Here is a 20,211-nt window from a genome sequence, read left to right as displayed (position 1 = left end):
TATCATACTGCTCTCTGTAGCTGGAGGTTAGTATTATCATACTGCTCTTTGTAGGTTAGTATTATCATACTGCTCTCTGTAGGTTATTATTATCATACTGCTCTCTGTAGGTTATTATTATCATACTGCTCTCTGGAGGTTAGTATTATCATACTGCTCTCTGGAGGTTAGTATTATCATACTGCTCTCTGTAGGTTAGTATTATCATACTGCTCTCTGTAAGTTAGTATTATCATACTGCTCTCTGGAGGTTAGTATTATCATACTGCTCTCTGTAGGTTAGTAGTATCATACTGCTCTCTGGAGGTTAGTATTATCATACTGCTCTCTGGAGGTTAGTAGTATCATACTGCTCTCTGTAGCTGGAGGTTAGTAGTATCATACTGCTCTTTGTAGGTTAGTATTATCATACTGCTCTCTGTAGGTTATTATTATCATACTGCTCTCTGTAGGTTATTATTATCATACTGCTCTCTGGAGGTTAGTATTATCATACTGCTCTCTGGAGGTTAGTATTATCATACTGCTCTCTGTAGGTTAGTATTATCATACTGCTCTCTGTAGGTTAGTATTATCATACTGCTCTCTGGAGGTTAGTATTATCATACTGCTCTCTGTAGGTTAGTAGTATCATACTGCTCTCTGGAGGTTAGTATTATCATACTGCTCTCTGGAGGTTAGTAGTATCATACTGCTCTCTGTAGCTGGAGGTTAGTAGTATCATACTGCTGTCTGTAGCTGGAGGTTAGTAGTATCATACTGCTCTCTGGAGGTTAGTATTATCATACTGCTCTCTGTAGCTGGAGGTTAGTAGTATCATACTGCTCTCTGGAGGTTAGTATTATCATACTGCTCTCTGTAGCTGGAGGTTAGTAGTATCATACTGCTCTCTGGAGGTTAGTATTATCATACTGCTCTCTGGAGGTTAGTATTATCATACTGCTCTCTGGAGGTTAGTATTATCATACTGCTCTCTGTAGGTTAGTATTATCATACTGCTCTCTGGAGGTTAGTATTATCATACTGCTCTCTGGAGGTTAGTATTATCATACTGCTCTCTGTAGCTGGAGGTTAGTATTATCATACTGCTCTCTGGAGGTTAGTATTATCATACTGCTCTCTGGAGGTTAGTATTATCATACTGCTCTCTGTAGCTGGAGGTTAGTATTATCATACTGCTCTCTGGAGGTTAGTATTATCATACTGCTCTCTGGAGGTTAGTAGTATCATACTGCTCTCTGGAGGTTAGTATTATCATACTGCTCTCTGGAGGTTAGTAGTATCATACTGCTCTCTGTATGTTAGTATTATCATACTGCTCTCTGTAGGTTAGTAGTATCATACTGCTCTCTGGAGGTTAGTATTATCATACTGGTCTCTGTAGGTTAGTATTATCATACTGCTCTCTGGAGGTTAGTAGTATCATACTGCTCTCTGGAGGTTAGTATTATCATACTGCTCTCTGTAGCTGGAGGTTAGTATTATCATACTGCTCTCTGTGGGTTAGTATTATCATACTGCTCTCTGGAGGTTAGTATTATCATACTGCTCTCTGGAGGTTAGTATTATCATACTGCTCTCTGTAGCTGGAGGTTAGTATTTTGCCTTGTGTCATTATTTCACCTTTCTCCACCCGTGTCAAACATTGTGAGACCTTGACGAGGAACACAGCGTGCCGGGATACTGACTAATCTGGGATTGTTTCACCACAGGCAGCCTAGTGGTTAAGAGCGTTGGCCCGTTAACCGAAAGGCTCTGTGAAAAAAAATCTGTCTGTGCTCTTGAACAAGGCACTCAACCCTAATTGCTTCTGTAAGTCGCTCCGGATAAGAGAGTCTGCTAAAATGACTGTAATGTCAATGTAGTGGGACCCAATCCCCTACATAGTGCACTACTTTTCATCCTACATAGTGCGCTGGCTTTCATCCTACATAGTGCACTACTTTTCATCCTACATAGTGCACTACTTTTCATCCTACATAGTGCACTAGTTTTCATCCTACATAGTGCACTACTTTTCATCCTACATAGTGCACTAGTTTTCATCCTACATAGTGCGCTACCTTTCATCCTACATAGTGCGCTACTTTTCATCCTACATAGTGCACTACCTTTCATCCTACATAGTGCACTACTTTTCATCCTACATAGTGCACTACTTTTCATCCTACATAGTGCACTACCTTTCATCCTACATAGTGCACTACCTTTCATCCTACATAGTGCACTACTTTTCATCCTACATAGTGCACTACTTTTCATCCTACATAGTGCACTACTTTTCATCCTACATAGTGCACTACTTTTCATCCTACATAGTGCACTACCTTTCATCCTACATAGTGCACTAGTTTCCACCAGAGCCCTGGGTGCCATTTGGGATGAACAATACCCAGCCTGGTGCACCAGCAGATGGGGAAGGGTCAGGGTGCTCTTCCTTATCTGGGAGGGGCTTTTTTTAGGGGTCTGGCAGAGGAACAATGAGCTTCACCCCTCCTTCACAGATGCCTATATACCCAGTGATAGAATAGAGAGTTGAAGACAGAGCCATCTGTTCTTCATTCCTTCACTGTGTTTCCCTCCCCAGGCAATAGATGTCTTGGACGCCTGATTACTGTCCCTGGGCTTGAGAGCGATAGATACGTTCCAGTAACCCCCTTTCCTGGTCTCACCCTTCAGACAAACACAAAATATGGCAGCTTGTTGGAATATTATTCTGCTATTTACCATATTTATTATCACAAACAATTTGACTCTTTTAGTTTGTAAAAAAAAGTGACGTTATATTTTTTGGCGATGCTGCAGACATACATCTATGATGTAGATTGTGCATGTCAAAATGTAACTTTTTTTTTTGTTAATATAGGCTCTCTTGGAGAATTGTCCTTAAAATAGATTACAAAAAAGACTGAATAAAAGAGGGTTTAGAGAGAGAGAAACATAGTAAGACAACTGTGAGGGTTTTAATCAACTTGGGATCGGTCTCTCTCTTTAATTCTCTGTTATGGTTCACCATCTCAAGCTTCACCTCTGACCATCAGAGGGGCCTCTGCCGTCACAATAGCTCTGTTGACCTATTGGTTGGACACCCTGTCTGCTCCTACCCCCCCCCCCCCACGGAGAGAGAGCAGTGTTTTGAAGACTGCTGACTAGCACGCAACAAAGTAGGTTGTCTTGTCTGGGTGTTTTAATGCGCTGGTTTACTAACGCTGTTGTTACCTCCGTCAACAGCGCTGGAATGCTCATGAAAGCGGAACGGAAGAGTACGAGGCAGAAGGTGGGTGTAAAGATGCGATAAAGTTATTGCATTTATTGTAAAGTTGCTGCATTTATTGTAAAGTGTTTACAATAAATGCAACAACTTTACAATACATTTCGTAACCTTACAATAAATGCAACAACTTTACAATACATTTCGTAACTTTACAATAAATGCAACAACTGTACAATACATTTAGTAACTTTACAATAAATGCAACAACTTTACAATACATTTAGTAACTTTACAATAAATGCAACAACTTTACAATACATTTAGTAACTTTACAATAAATGCAACAACTTTACAATACATTTAGTAACTTTACAATAAATGCAACAACTTTACAATACATTTAGTAACTTTACAATAAATGCAACAACTTTACAATACATTTAGTAACTTTACAATAAATGCAACAACTTTACAATAGTTTTAGTAACTTTACAATAAATGCAACAACTTTACAATACATTTAGTAACTTTACAATAAATGCAACAACTTTACAATAGTTTTAGTAACTTTACAATAAATGCAACAACTTTACAATAGTTTTAGTAACTTTACAATAAATGCAACAACTTTACAATAGTTTTAGTAACTTTACAATAAATGCAAAAAAGGCCCCCCGACCCCAGGCCCCCCGACCCCAGGCCCCCCGACCCCAGGCCCCCGACCCCAGGCCTCCCGACCCCAGGCCTCCCGACCCCAGGCCCCGACCCCAGGCCCCCCCGACCCCAGGCCCCCGACCCCAGGCCTCCCGACCCCAGGCCCCCCGACCCCAGGCCTCCCGACCCCAGGCCCCCGACCCCAGGCCTCCTGACCCCAGGCCTCACGCAATGCTTGAGGCGTCACTACAAACCGAGGTTCGATCCCAGGCTGTAATACAGCCAGCCACAACCGGGAAACCTGACTTCAGTCGCCAGCTAGATGGTGTTTCCTCCGACACATTGGTGCGGCTGGCTTCCGGGTTAAGCGAGCAGTGTGTCAAGAAGCAGTGCGGCTTGGCAGGGCTGTGTTTCGGAGGACGCGCGGCTCTCGACATTCGCCTCTCCCCGGTCCGTAGGGCAGTTGCAGCGATGAGACAAGACTGTAACTACTATTTGGATATCCTGAAATTAGAGAGAACATAAATAAATAAAAACAAAGTAGAACTGACCCTGATCATAGGAGTGAGATGGAGGACATTCAACGCTTATGCTCAGGGAAGAGTCTCAGGGAGCCAGGGTCTTAAGTCAAGTCTTATCATTGTGTGTGTGTGTGTGTGTGTGTAGGCCAGCTGCACCTGTGGAACCCTGATGAACCCTCTACCCCACGGGGCTCTATCACACCCCTCTCAGACCACCAGGAGGAGAGGTTTCGGGAGGCCTGCGAGGAGCTGGCCATGCCCTGGGATGGATGTGCCAGCCACCATGAGCTACTGGCTCTCTGTGACCACCTGGGCCTGGAGGTGAGGAAAGAGACTGTAATGGTACCCTTATCTTTATAGTGTGGAATAGGGTGCCATTTTGGATTCAACCAAAGTACATTTTTGGGCTCGGCTGGTCCCAATTTACTCCTCATCCCATCTTCTTGGCCCTAATCCTTCCATGTTTGCCGATCTGCAATTTTATTTAATTTAAAGTTTATTCAACTAGGCAAGTCAGTTAAGAACAAATTCTTATTTTCAATGACGGCCTAGGAACAGTGGGTTAACTGCCTGTTCAGGGGCAGAACGACAGATTTGTACCTTGTCAGCTCTGGGGTTTGAACTTGCAACTTTCCGGTTACTAGCCCAACGCTCTAACCTCTAGGCTACACTACCTCCTCTACACTCTAACCACTAGGCTACCCTGCCTTCCCTACACTCTAACCACTAGGCTACACTACCTCCTCTACACTCTAACCACTAGGCTACCCTGCCGCCTCTACACTCTAACCACTAGGCTACACTACCTCCTCTACACTCTAACCACTAGGCTACCCTGCCGCCTCTACACTCTAACCACTAGGCTACACTACCTCCTCTACACTCTAACCACTAGGCTACCCTGCCGCCTCTACACTCTAACCACTAGGCTACACTACCTCCTCTACACTCTAACCACTAGGCTACCCTGCCGCCTCTACACTCTAACCACTAGGCTACACTACCTCCTCTACACTCTAACCACTAGGCTACCCTGCCGCCTCTACACTCTAACCACTAGGCTACCCTGCCACCTCTATACTCTAACCACTAGGCTACCCTGCCGCCTCTACACTCTAACCACTAGGCTACCCTGCCGCCTCTATACTCTAACCACTAGGCTACCCTGCCGCCTCTACACTCTAACCACTAGGCTACCCTGCCACCTCTACACTCTAACCATTAGGCTACCCTGCCGCCTCTACACTCTAACCACTAGGCTACACTACCTCCTCTACACTCTCACCTCTAGGCTACCCTGACACCTCTACACTCTAACCATTAGGCTACCCTGCCACCTCTACACTCTCACCTCTAGGCTACCCTGCCACCTCTACACTCTAACCTCTAGGCTACCCTGCCGCCCGGCCTAGTTAATTAAGAACAAATTCTTATTTTCAATGACGGCCTATTTTGGGCATAACCCCAAGTGGAGCTCTGAGAGTCTGAGTAGATGCTGGGAAATGTTTCTGATTGTTGTCTCCAGGTGACGGAGGATGTCCTCCAGGTTCTTAGTGGTGACGAGGTCATGAGCGTTCAGGCGTTTACTTCCTGGGTTCTGAACCATGCCAAGCCCCCCACCCCGTCTGCCTCCACACCTTACAGACAGCTCAAAAGACTACACTCCTCACAGGTACAGTGAAGGTCACCATTTTAGGTCTAGTTCTCATGTCAAAGCTAGACATCGGTACCACATTTTAGTGATTTTTTTCCAAACTCCTGAATTACAATTTTTTTTTTTTTACATGCTGGGAATGGTGTTACAATATTTCCTGTTTAGAGTCACTCTTGATTTAATAAATGGATGGATGAAGGATTTGAATGAATGAACTAACAAATTAATGCATCAATTATTGAATGAATGTACTAACAAATGAATGAATCAATTATTGATGGAATGTACTAACAAGTGAATGAATGCATGTATTAGACAATTAAAATAGATACTGCCACACACCAATGCAATGACAAGTACACATACAGTATCTTGCTGTAATATCTGGTAATATTTACGAGTTGTTCCCCATCTCTCCTTGCAGCCATTCGATGAGACGGGCCGTAGAACCAGCGCTATGACGAGCACCATCGGGATGCGGCTGTTCTCCACTCTGGACGATGGGACAGGGTCCGCTCCTGCTGAGGACATCCTGGATGTCTGGATGGAGGAGGGCATCGAGAACAGCCCAGAGATTCTACAGGTGATAACATGTTACCTCTCATTGTGGGGGGAGGGAGGTAGAGAGAGGGAGGGAGGGAGGTAGAGTGAGGGAGGTAGAGAGGGGGGAGGGAGGTAGAGAGAAAGGTAGGGAGGGAGGTGGAGAGGGAGGGAGGTGGAGAGGGAGGGAGGTGGAGAGGGAGGGAGGTAGAGAGGTAGGGAGGAAGAGAGGGAGAGAGTCTTGAGATGTTGACACTGTGTATGTGTCTCTGTCTATGTTTGTGTTGTAGGCCTTGGATTTTGACCTGGAGGGAAAAGTGAACCTCAGGGAACTGACTGTGGCTCTGGAGAACGAGCTCCTCGTCACTAAGAATGGGATCCACCAGGCTGCACTGGCCAGCTTTAAGGCTGAGATCAGATACCTACTGTGAGTATGACTACCCCGGTCAACAGCACTGCACCCCCCACAGCAACTCGCCCAAGCCTTCCCCATTTCTCCTTCTCCCAAATCCGTTCAGCTGATGTTCGGAAAGCTGCAAAATCTGGACCCCTACAAATCAGCCGGGTTAGACAATCTGGACCATTTCTTTCTAAAATTATCTGCCGAAATTGTTGCCACCCCTATTACTAGCCTGTTCAACCTCTCTTTCGTGTCGTCTGAGATTCCCAAAGATTGGAAAGCAGCTGCGGTCATCCCCCTCTTCAAAGGGGGGGACACTCTTGACCCAAACTGCTACAGACCTATATCTATCCTACCATGCCTTTCTTAAGGTCTTCGAAAGCCAAGTCAACAAACAGATTACCGATCATTTCGAATCTCACCATACCTTCTCTGCTATGCAATCTGGTTTCAGAGCTGGTCATGGGTGCACCTCAGCCACGCTCAAGGTCCTAAACGATATCTTAACCGCCATCGATAAGAAACATTACTGTGCAGCCGTATTCAATGATCTGGCCAAGGCTTTCGACTCTGTCAATCACCACATCCTCATCGGCAGACTCGACAGCCTTGGTTTCTCAAATGATTGCCTCGCCTGGTTCGCCAACTACTTCTCTGATAGAGTTCAGTGTGTCAAATCGGAGGGTCTGCTGTCCGGACCTCTGGCAGTCTCTATGGGGGTGCCACAGGGTTCAACTCTTGGACAGACTCTCTTCTCTGTATACATCAATGAGGTCGCTCTTGCTGCTGGTGAGTCCCTGATCCACCTCTACGCAGACGACACCATTCTGTATGCTTCTGGCCCTTCTTTGGACACTGTGTTAACAACCCTCCAGGCAAGCTTCAATACCATACAACTCTCCTTCCGTGGCCTCCAATTTCTCTTAAATACAAGTAAAACTAAATGCATGCTCTTCAACCGATCGCTACCTGCACCTACCCGCCTGTCCAACATCACTACTCTGGACAGCTCTGACTTAGAATACGTGGACAACTACAAATACTTAGGTGTCTGGTTAGACTGTAAACTCTCCTTCCAGACCCATATCAAACATCTCCAATCCAAAGTTAAATCTAGAATTGGCTTCCTATTTCACAACAAAGCATCCTTCACTCATGCTGCCAAACATACCCTTGTAAAACTGACCATCCTACCAATCCTCGACTTTGGGGATGTCATTTACAAAATAGCCTCCAATACCCTACTCAACAAATTGGATGCAGTCTATCACACTGCAATCCGTTTTGTCACCAAAGCCCCATATACTGCGACCTGTACGCTCTCGTTGGCTGGCCCTCGCTTCATACTCGTCGCCAAACCCACTGGCTCCATGTCATCTACTAGACCCTGCTAGGTAAAGTTCCCCCTTATCTCAGCTCGCTGGTCACCATAGCATCTCCCACCTGTAGCACACGCTCCAGCAGGTATATCTCTCTAGTCACCCCCAAAACCAATTCTTTCTTTGGCCGCCTCTCCTTCCAGTTCTCTGCTGCCAATGACTGGAACGAACTACAAAAATCTCTGAAACTGGAAACACTTATCTCCCTCACTAGCTTTAAGCACCAACTGTCAGAGCAGCTCACAGATTACTGCACCTGTACATAGCCCACCTATAATTTAGCCCAAACAACTACCTCTTTCCCTACTGTATTTTATATTTTTATTTCTACTTTGCACATTCTTCCATTGCAAATCTACCATTCCAGTGTTGTACTTGCTATATTGTATTTACTTTGCCACCATGGCCTTTTTTTGCCTTTACCTCCCTTATCTCACCTCATTTGCTCACATCGTATATATAGACTTGTTTATACTGTATTATTGACTGTATGTTTGTTTTACTCCATGTGTAACTCTGTGTCGTTGTATGTGTCGAACTGCTTTGCTTTATCTTGGCCAGGTCGCAATTGTAAATGAGAACTTGTTCTCAACTTGCCTACCTGGTTAAATAAAGGTGAAATAAATAAATAAATAAATGAGGAGATACCTACTGGCCAGCTTTAAGGCTGAGATCAGTACCTACTGGCCAGCTTTAAGGCTGAGATCAGTACCTACTGGCCAGCTTTAAGGTTGAGATCAGTACCTACTGGCCAGCTTTAAGGCTGAGATCAGATACCTACTGGCCAGCTTTAAGGCTGAGATCAGTACCTACTGGCCAGCTTTAAGGCTGATATCAGTACCTACTGGCCAGCTTTAAGGCTGAGATCAGTACCTACTGGCCAGCTTTAAGGTTGAGATCAGTACCTACTGGCCAGCTTTAAGGCTGATATCAGTACCTACTGGCCAGCTTTAAGGCTGATATCAGTACCTACTGGCCAGCTTTAAGGCTGAGATCAGATACCTACTGGCCAGCTTTAAGGCTGATATCAGTACCTACTGGCCAGCTTTAAGGCTGAGATCAGTACCTACTGGCCAGCTTTAAGGCTGAGATCAGTACCTACTGGCCAGCTTTAAGGTTGAGATCAGTACCTACTGGCCAGCTTTAAGGCTGAGATCAGTACCTACTGGCCAGCTTTAAGGCTGAGATCAGTACCTACTGGCCAGCTTTAAGGCTGATATCAGTACCTACTGGCCAGCTTTAAGGCTGAGATCAGTACCTACTGGCCAGCTTTAAGGCTGAGATCAGATACCTACTGGCCAGCTTTAAGGCTGATATCAGTACCTACTGGCCAGCTTTAAGGCTGAGATCAGTACCTACTGGCCAGCTTTAAGGCTGAGATCAGTACCTACTGGCCAGCTTTAAGGCTGAGATCAGTACCTACTGGCCAGCTTTAAGGCTGAGATCAGTACCTACTGGCCAGCTTTAAGGCTGAGATCAGTACCTACTGGCCAGCTTTAAGGCTGATATCAGTACCTACTGGCCAGCTTTAAGGCTGAGATCAGTACCTACTGGCCAGCTTTAAGGCTGAGATCAGTACCTACTGGCCAGCTTTAAGGCTGAGATCAGATACCTACTGGCCAGCTTTAAGGCTGAGATCAGTACCTACTGGCCAGCTTTAAGGCTGAGATCAGTACCTACTGGCCAGCTTTAAGGCTGAGATCAGTACCTACTGGCCAGCTTTAAGGCTGAGATCAGTACCTACTGGCCAGCTTTAAGGCTGAGATCAGTACCTACTGGCCAGCTTTAAGGCGGAGATCAGTACCTACTGGCCAGCTTTAAGGCTGAGATCAGTACCTACTGGCCAGCTTTAAGGCTGAGATCAGTACCTACTGGCCAGCTTTAAGGCTGAGATCAGTACCTACTGGCCAGCTTTAAGGCTGAGATCAGTACCTACTGGCCAGCTTTAAGGCTGAGATCAGTACCTACTGGCCAGCTTTAAGGCTGAGATCAGTACCTACTGGCCAGCTCTAAGGCTGAGATCAGTACCTACTGGCCAGCTTTAAGGCTTATATCAGTACCTACTGGCCAGCTTTAAGGCTGAGATCAGTACCTACTGGCCAGCTTTAAGGCTGAGATCAGTACCTACTGGCCAGCTTTAAGGCTTATATCAGTACCTACTGGCCAGCTTTAAGGTTGAGATCAGTACCTACTGGCCAGCTTTAAGGCTGAGATCAGTACCTACTGGCCAGCTTTAAGGCTGAGATCAGTACCTACTGGAAGTATGAGTAGAAACCTACACTGATGCTGACAGTCTGAGTGAAATGCATCTACACACTCACACATTTACAGCATTTCAGTCATTTAGCTCTTATCCAGAGTGACTTACAGTTCGCTAGGTGGTTATACCAACCAATCTCAGGCTTAGTAAGTACACTTTCTCTCAATGTCACCATCAACAGTCACAAGCTAGTAGGACAAGAATAGTGCAAGAGTTACTTCAATTAAAGCCAGGGAGTTAGTGGTTTCTCTGCAGCGTAACGTATACGCTGGGAGTCGGAAAGCAAGTGGAGAGTTTAATGATCAACGGAAACATTGAAACAATATAACAAACACGAGTATCGTATAGACATGAAACACATAAACAATACTGACTGGGTAAGAGGGGAGGTAATAAGTGAGGTAATGGGAGTCCAGGTGTGCCTCGCGACATGCGTAATGATTGATGCCAGGTGTGCGTAATGATGGAATGATGGATCCCAGAACCGGTGGTCGGTAAACCGGCAACGCCGAACGCCGGAGGGGCAGGAGCGGTAGTAGAGTGACCGTAACACGCGCTTTCTCTTTTCGTAGTGTTGCTACAGCCTGTCTGGTCTGTGCGTATCATTCATATTAGTATTTCAGTCATGTAAATATTTGATTAACTGGCTGATTGTTCTTCAGTGAACGTGTAGATCGGGAGCTCCGAGAGAAAGAGAAGATTCGCTCTGACCTGGACAAAGCCGAGAAGTTAAAAACACAGCTGGCTTCTGAGGTGGACGAGCATCACTCTGCCATCGAACGCATGAATGACCTCAACCTGAGGTAACACACACACAGCATCACTCTGCCATCGATCGCATGAATGACCTCAACCTAAGGTAACACACACACAGCATCACTCTGCCATCGAACGCATGAATGACCTCAACCTAAGGTAACACACACACAGCATCGCTCTGCATCGAACGCATGAATGACCTCAACCTAAGGTAACACACTCACAGCATCACTCTGCCATCGATCGCATGAATGACCTCAACCTAAGGTAACACACACACAGCATCACTCTGCCATCGAACGCATGAATGACCTCAACCTAAGGTAACACACACACAGCATCACTCTGCCATCGAACGCATGAATGACCTCAACCTAAGGTAACACACACACAGCATCACTCTGCCATCGATCGCATGAATGACCTCAACCTGAGGTAACACACACACAGCATCACTCTGCCATCGAACGCATGAATGACCTCAACCTAAGGTAACACACACACAGCATCACTCTGCCATCGATCGCATGAATGACCTCAACCTGAGGTAACACACACACAGGCCTGTGACCTTCCTCTGTTCTATGGGCCTGTGACCTTCCTCTGTTCTATGGGCCTGTGACCTTCCTCTGTTCTATGGGCCTATGACTTTCCCCTTCTATGGGCCTGTGATCTTCCTCTGTTCTATGGGCCTGTGACCTTCCTCTGTTCTATAGGCCTGTGACCTTCCTCTGTTCTATGGGCCTGTGACCTTCCCCTTCTATGGGCCTGTGACCTTCCCCGTCTATGGGCCCATGACCTTCCCCTTCTATGGGCCTGTGACCTTCCTCTGTTCTATAGACCTGTTACCTTCCCCGTCTATGGGCCCATGACCTTCCCCTTCTATGGGACTGTGGCTTTCCTCTGTTCTATGGGCCTGTGACCTTCCTCTGTTCTATGGGCCTGTGACCTTCCTCTGTTCTATGGGCCTGTGACCTTCCTCTGTTCTATGGGCCTGTGACCTTCCTCTGTTCTATGGGCCTGTGACCTTCCTCTGTTCTATGGGCCTGTGACCTTCCTCTGTTCTATGGGCCTGTGACCTTCCTCTGTTCTATGGGCCTGTGACCTTCCTCTGTTCTATGGGCCTGTGACCTTCCCCTTCTATGGGCCTGTGACCTTCCTCTGTTCTATAGACCTGTGACCTTCCTCTGTTCCATGGACCTGTGATCTTCCTCTGTTCTATGGGCCTGTGGCCTTCCTCTGTTCTGTGGGCCTGTGACCTTCCTCTGTTCTATGGGCCTGTGACTTTCCCCTTCTATGGGCCTGTGACCTTCCTCTGTTCTGTGGGCCTGTGACCTTCCCCTTCTATGGGCCTGTGACCTTCCTCTGTTCTATTGGCCTTTGACCTTCCTCTGTTCTATGGGCTGGTGACCTTCCTCTGTTCTATAGGCCTGTGACCTTCCTCTGTTCTATGGGCCTGTGTCCTTCCCCTTCTTTAGGCCTGTGACCTTCTCTCTCCAGTCATTGATGTCTGTAGGATGTTACTTGTAAACTAACAATTGCCTGGGAAAAACAGAGGGGATAAATTGCATGGAATCAAATTGAATTGAGTCGGTTGAGTGTGTGTGTGTGTGTGTGTGTGTGTGTGTGTGTGTGTGTGTGTGTGTGTGTGTGTGTGTGTGTGTGTGTGTGTGTGTGTGTGTGTGTGTGTGTGTGTGTGTGTGTGTGTGTGTGTGTGTGTGTGTGTGTTGTAGGAAGCTGGAGCAGGAACACAGGGAGAAGCTGGTGTCTGTCCGGTCAGAGCTCATTAAAGAGATGGACCAGATTCAGCAGCAGACTGGTCAGCAGAGAGAGAAACTAGAGGCGGAGATGGAGAAGCTCAGAGACGATGAGACCTTCCTCAGAGACCACCTCTCACTCACTGTCAAGGTAACTAACACAGACCACCTCTCACTCACTGTCAAGGTAACTAACACAGACCACCTCTCACTCACTGTCAAGGTAACTAACACAGACCACCTCTCACTCACTGTCAAGGTAACTAACACAGACAACCTCTCACTCACTGTCAAGGTAACTAACACAGACCACCTCTCACTCACTGTCAAGGTAACTAACACAGACCACCTCTCACTCACTGTCAAGGTAACTAACACAGACCACCTCTCACTCACTGTCAAGGTAACTAACACACACCACCTCTCACTCACTGTCAAGGTAACTAACACAGACCACCTCTCACTCACTGTCAAGGTAACTAACACAGACCACCTCTCACTCACTGTCAAGGTAACTAACACAGACCACCTCTCACTCACTGTCAAGGTAACTAACACAGACCACCTCTCACTCACTGTCAAGGTAACTAACACATACCACCTCTCACTCACTGTCAAGGTAACTAACACAGACCACCTCTCACTCACTGTCAAGGTAACTAACACAGACCACCTCTCACTCACTGTCAAGGTAACTAACACAGACCACCTCTCACTCACTGTCAAGGTAACTAACAAAGACCACCCCTGTGGTCTGTGTTAGTAGCCTAGTGGTTAGAGTGTTGGGCCAGTAACCGAAAGGTTGCTAGATCGAGTCCCCAAGCTGACAAGGTACAAATCTGTCGTTCTGCCCCTGAACAAGGCAGTTAACCCACTGTTCCTAGGCCGTCATTGTAAATAAGAATTTGTTCTTAACTGACTTGCCTAGTTAAATGAAGGTTAAAATGTTTACTTTTTGCGAATGCCGTGTGCCATTCAGACGATGAATGAAAAAAAACGAAAGATTTAAGTGCCTTTGAACGGCGTATGATAGCAGGTGCCAGGCGCACTGTTTTTTTGTCAAAAACTGCAACGCTGCTGGGGCTTTTCACCTTCAACAGTTTCCTGTGTGTATCAAGAATGGTCCACCACCCAAAGGACATCCAGGCATCTTGACACATCTGTGGGAAGCATTGGAATCAACATGTGCCAGCATCCCTGTGGAACGCTTTCGACACCTTGTAGAGTCCATGACCTGACGAATTGAGGCTGTCCTCAGGGCAAAAGGGGGGAGGGGTGCAACTCAATATTAGGAAAGTGTTCCTGTTTGGTATACTCAGTGTAGAGCTGCTGAACAGCACTGAGAAACTGGTGATCTGTCTCCTTAACCCAAACTTTAACCTCCAACCCCAACTCTAACTTTAACCTCCAACTCTAAACCCCAACTTTAAACCCTGACCCCAACTTTAGCCTCCAACCCCAACTCCAACTTTAACCTCCAACTCTAAACCCCAACTTTAAACCCTGACCCCAACTTTAACCTCCAACCCCAACTCCAACTTTAACCCCTAACCCTACCTCCAATCCCAACTCTAACTTTAACCTCCAACTCTAAACACAACCCTAACCTCCAACTCTAAACCCTGGCCCCAACTTTAACCTCCAACCCCAACTCCAACTTTAACCCCTAACCCTACCTCCAATCCTACCTCCAACTTTAACCTCCAACTCTAACCCCCATATCTAACCCCAACCCTAACCTCCAACTCTAAACCCCAACTTTAAATCCTAACCCCAACTTTAACCTCCAACTCTAAACCCCAACTTTAAACCCTAACCCCAACTTTAAACCCTAACCCTAACCCAAACTCTAACCTCCAACTCTAAACTCCAACTTTAACTTCCAACTTTAACCTCCAACTCTAAACCCCAACTTTAAACCCTAACCCCAACTTTAAACCCTAACCCCAACTCTAACCTCAAACCCTAACTTTAACTTTAAACCTTAACCCCAACTTTAAACCCTAACCCCAACTCTAACCTCAAACCCTAACTTTAACTTTAAACCCTAACTTCAACTTTAACCTCCAACCCTAACTAACCCTAACCGTAACTCTAAACCCCAACTTTAAACCCTAACCCCAACTTTAAACCCTAACCGTAACTCTAAACCCCCAACTCTAACTTTAACCCTCAGGAGAGTAGGCGTCTGGAGATGGAGCTGCTGGACAGCACTGAGAAACTGGTAGAGGCAGAAAACCAGGTCAGCAAACTGCAGAGGAACCTGGACAACATCCTGAAGGAAAAGGTGAACGACCATTCTCTTCCACAGTATCAATATATTAACTTAACTATTATTAACTTTCAGACAAAACAAACGTGTAAAAGATCACAATACGTAATAATCCACATTAATCTCATTTCATATTTAGGTGCTATACACTGCTGTTCATCAGCAATAATCTGGAGAGATTCAGTACTGGCTAATTGCTGTACAGGTGCTTCATTGCTTGCTGTTTTGGGGGTTTTAGTCTGGGTTTCTGTACACCACTTTGAGATATCAGCTGATGTAAGAAGGGCTTTATAAATAAATTTGATTTGATATATGAATGAGAATCTATCTAAGGTATAAGAATCTGTCCCTAAGAAACTCCCTCGGTGTTGGTTCTGTTTGCTCAGTTTGGGGATCTGGACCTGGGCAGTGCCGAGTTCTTCCTACAGGAGGAGAGTCTCAGACAGCTACGCAGTAGCTATGAGGAACAGTGTCGGGTGAGAACGCTTACTGGAAACACACGCATCAAATCCAATTCGTCACATGCTTGGTAAACCACAGGTGTAGACTTGACAGGGAAACGCTTGGTAAATAATAATAATATATATAATGCTTTCCAATAATGCAGGTAAAGATTTTTTTATTTATTTCATGAAATGGGAAGGAATAAATACACTGTGAATAAAAATAACAAATAAAATCTATCAGAGTCAATGTGCAGGAAGTACCAGGTAATAACATGGCTATATACAGGAAGTACCAGGTAATAGCATGGCTATATACAGGGAGTACCAGGTAATAACATGGCTATATACAGGAAGTACCAGGTAATAACATGGCTATATACAGGAAGTACCAGGTAATAACATGGTTATAAACAGGAAGTACCAGGTAATAACATGGCTATATACAGGAAGTACCAGGTAATAGCATGGCTATATACAGGGAGTACCAGGTAATAACATGGCTATATACAGGAAGTACCAGGTAATAACATGGTTATATACAGGGAGTACCAGGTAATAACATGACTATATACAGGGAGTACCAGGTAATAACATGGTTATATACAGGGAGTAGCAGGTAATAACATGACTATATACAGGGAGTACCAAGTAATAACATGGCTATATACAGGAAGTACCAGGTAATAACATGGCTATATACAGGGAGTACCAGGTTATAACATGGCTATATACAGGGAGTACCAGGTAATAACATGGTTATATACAGGGAGTAGCAGGTAATAACATGACTATATACAGGGAGTACCAGGTAATAACATGACTTTATACAGGGAGGTAATAACATGGCTATATACAGGAAGTACCAGGTAATAACATGGCTATATACAGGAAGTACCAGGTAATAACATGGCTATATACAGGGAGTACCAGGTAATAACATGGCTATATACAGTGAGGTAATAACATGTCTATATACAGGGAGTACCAGGTAATAACATGTCTATATACAGGGAGTACCAGGTAATAACATGGATATATACAGGGAGTACCAGGTAATAACATGGCTATATACAGGGAGTACCAGGTAATAACATGGTTATATACAGGAAGTACCAGGTAATAACATGGCTATATACAGGAAGTACCAGGTAATAACATGGCTATATACAGGGAGTACCAGGTAGTAACATGACTATATGCAGGGAGTACCAGGTAGTAACATGACTATATGCAGGGAGTACCAGGTAGTAACATGACTATATACAGGGAGTACCAGGTAATAACATGTCTATCAGGGAATATCGGTACAGAGTCAATGTGCAGGAGTACCAGGTAATAACATGTCTATCAGGGAAAATCGGTACAGAGTCAATGTGCAGGAGTACGAGGTAATTGAGGTAGCTATGTACACATAGGTAGGGTTAAAGTAACTAGGAAACAGTATAGATGCAGTATCAACTGTGTGTGTGTGTGTGTGTGTGTGTGTATGTGTGTGTGTGTGTGTGTGTGTGTGTGTGTGTGTGTGTGTGTGTGTGTGTGTGTGTGTGTGTGTGTGTGTGTGTGTGTGTGTGTGTGTGTGCATAGAGTCAGTGCAAGAGTTAGTGCAAAAACAACACACACACACACACTGGACTCTACCCACACACACACACGCACACTGGACTCTACCCACACACACACACACACGGTACAGTGCCAGGTAATAGCTCTCACTGGAACAAGTCAAATCAACGTGTTAACTGTTTCAGACAGAGTGCACTTCCAAAGATAAATTACCTGTTTTTAGATACTAATCTTTCTGTTTTGATTTGTGGTGGATGTGACAGGAGCTGCAGGATCGCATCGATGAGCTTCAAGCAGAGCTGCAGGAGTACCACAACCTGGGCCGCACCTCTCAGCTCTGTCTCAAACCCTCTCTCTCTGAGGACCTGGAGAGTAAGAGTCCTGGCATGGAGTCAGACCCAGGTACGTACAAATCATTTAATCTACTGTATTTTATAATGTCCTTTTCGTATCATCAGATTTCACAAAGGGCTTTACAGATACCCCTGCCTAAAACTCCAACAAGCTTTACAGATACCCCTGCCTAAAACTCCAACGGGCTTTACAGATACCCCTGCCTAAAACTCCAGCGGGCTTTACAGACACCCCTGCCAAAAACTCCAACGAGCTTTACAGATACCCCTGCCTAAAACTCCAAAGAGCTTTACAGATACCCCTGCCTAAAACTCGAACGGGCTTTACAGACACCCCTGCCTAAAACTCCAACGAGCAATGCGGAGGCAGAAATATAGCACAACAAAGGTTCCATCCCAAATGTCAGGCCCTGGTGGTAAGTAGCACTGTAAGAAGGAATATGGTCACTATCATATCTTCATGCCCATATCCCATCCTCATCCAATATAGTGTTTAGGGGGAATCTGTTTGAACAATGCAAGATGGAAAATCGATCATCTTGATCACCTAATGAGTAGTTATTTGGGATGCAAGGTGATGCAAGGTGATATGTAGATCAGTGATGCGCCTCCCATAGTCTGTTCTCGAATTGGGGACTGTGACGAGACCTCTGGTGGTGCTGTGATTCTGCATTGGCTAGTCTTTTGTGGGTTTTTTAGGCAGTTAATCTGTAAACCACTTTGTGACAGCTGCGGATTTTTAAAAAGGGGCTTTATAAAATAAATTTGATTGATTTGAGTGTCTCCAGGTCTAGGCTCAGAGGAGGGCCAGCCGTTGTTCAACATGAGCCTGGAGGCAGAGATGATGCTGGAACGGCTGAAAGAGAAGCACCTCCGAGAGATGGAGGAGCTACAGGCTCAGCTGGAGAGCAAGGTGACCGATTCATATCTAGCAGTGTTTCAACCGTATTCTTAAACCATGCCATGTTTACCTTCTCAGAGATTTGATGTAGCTAGATGGGGCAGTCTCACTCCTTTTGTATTTTTTTTGTGATTTTAGATTGGACCGTTGATACGGCTGTGTAAGGGAGGCGAAGTCAGGTGCAGGAGAGCAGAGTAGAGTTAACAGGCCGCACTTTAATTCCGGTCAAGAAATAGGCACAAAATGACATCAAAGTGCCCCAAAACAAAACATGGAACATGATACTAAAGTCTAGCGCGTGAACATACTCACGTAACAATAAACAATTACACACAAAGACAATGGAGGGGAACAGGGGACTAAATACATGCAGTGTGATTATGGAATGAAAACCAGGTGTGTAAGGAAACAAGACAAAACAAATGGAACAATGAGAAAATGGAGAGGCGATGGCTAGAAAGCCGGTGACGTCGAACGCCGAACGAACAAGGAGAGGAGCCAACTTCAGCAGAAGTCGTGACAACCGTAGTAGTAGTAGTAGTAGTAGTAGTAGACAAGGATGATAGGGGGGGAAGAGTCATAGGGCTGTGGGTCGGAGTCAAACCCATGCTGACTATGGCATAGATGGGTTCCGCTGGACCACACAGGTTTTTTATTTAGCTACATTGGATTTTCCCCCGTCTCATCGCAGGTGAGTGAGTTTGACCAGAAGGTGGAGGAGCAGAAAGCCGACCTGGAGGCCCAGAAGGTAGCCTTGTCCCAGCAGTACCTGGAGGAGATCCAGGTGTGTGTACATGTATGATCATTTATTTTGCTACTGCAGTTTATAACACACTGTAAATGAAATCTTTGAGTCATGAATACACTGTTTTTATAAGTTCATGTGAACTGGGCATCCTGAAGATACAATACACTTTAATAACAAATTCAATCATTCCAGGCACTACGAGGGGAGATGTCCATCATCCAGAACCGAGCCCTGGAGCTTCAGGCCCAACTAGACAATGCTGAGGAGGAGAGGGCCGGTCTAGAGCAGAGACAGGCTGGGGTGAAGGAGAAGCAGGAGCACCAGGAGGAGGAGGTGAGTGGCTTAGTTGATAAAGGCATGGAGCTAACAATGCCAGGGTTGTGGGTTCGATTCCTACTCGGCCAACCGTATGAAAATGTAAACACTCACTGAAGTAAGTCCCTTTTTTTAAAGCGTCTGCCAAAATATATACAGTTGAAGTCGGAAGTTTACTTAGGTTGGAGTCATTAAAACTCATTTTTCAACCACTCCACAAATGTCTTGTTAATAACTTTAGTTTTGGAAAGTCAGTTAGGACATCTACTTTGTGCATGACACAAGTAATTTTTCCAAGATTTTTGTTGACAGACAGATTATTTTACTTATAATTCTGTGTATCACAATTCCAGTGGGTCAGAAGTTTACATATACTAAGTTGACTGCCTTTAAACAGCTTGGAAAATTCCAGAAAATGATGTCATGGCTTTAGAAGCTTCTGATAGGCAAATTTACATAATTTGAGTCGATTGGA

At 45.2% G+C, this 20,211-nt stretch overlaps 1 protein-coding gene across 1 annotated transcript in view; it reads left to right on the top strand.

The window, feature by feature from the left end:
• LOC135533183 (ninein-like) overlaps positions 1 to 19,874 on the top strand; it is a 62,618-nt gene extending 42,744 nt beyond the window's left edge. Inside the window, exons 4-16 of the mRNA XM_064960582.1 lie at positions 3,232 to 3,277; positions 4,535 to 4,710; positions 5,915 to 6,061; positions 6,468 to 6,626; positions 6,874 to 7,010; positions 11,285 to 11,425; positions 13,115 to 13,289; positions 15,315 to 15,425; positions 15,797 to 15,886; positions 17,683 to 17,821; positions 18,561 to 18,685; positions 19,365 to 19,457; positions 19,614 to 19,874. Of these exons, the coding sequence (XP_064816654.1) occupies positions 3,232 to 3,277; positions 4,535 to 4,710; positions 5,915 to 6,061; positions 6,468 to 6,626; positions 6,874 to 7,010; positions 11,285 to 11,425; positions 13,115 to 13,289; positions 15,315 to 15,425; positions 15,797 to 15,886; positions 17,683 to 17,821; positions 18,561 to 18,685; positions 19,365 to 19,457; positions 19,614 to 19,853 (1,779 nt within the window). The 3' untranslated portion in view covers positions 19,854 to 19,874. The remainder of the gene's footprint in view (positions 1 to 3,231; positions 3,278 to 4,534; positions 4,711 to 5,914; positions 6,062 to 6,467; positions 6,627 to 6,873; positions 7,011 to 11,284; positions 11,426 to 13,114; positions 13,290 to 15,314; positions 15,426 to 15,796; positions 15,887 to 17,682; positions 17,822 to 18,560; positions 18,686 to 19,364; positions 19,458 to 19,613) is intronic.
• Positions 19,875 to 20,211: the final 337 nt, after the last annotated feature.

The sequence above is a fragment of the Oncorhynchus masou genome, unplaced genomic scaffold (genome assembly GCF_036934945.1).
Source record: "Oncorhynchus masou masou isolate Uvic2021 unplaced genomic scaffold, UVic_Omas_1.1 unplaced_scaffold_2273, whole genome shotgun sequence".
NCBI classification, from domain to species: Eukaryota; Metazoa; Chordata; class Actinopteri; order Salmoniformes; family Salmonidae; genus Oncorhynchus; species Oncorhynchus masou.
The sequence above is the reverse complement of the archived record's forward strand: the minus strand, read 5'-3'. Positions and strand labels throughout refer to the sequence as shown.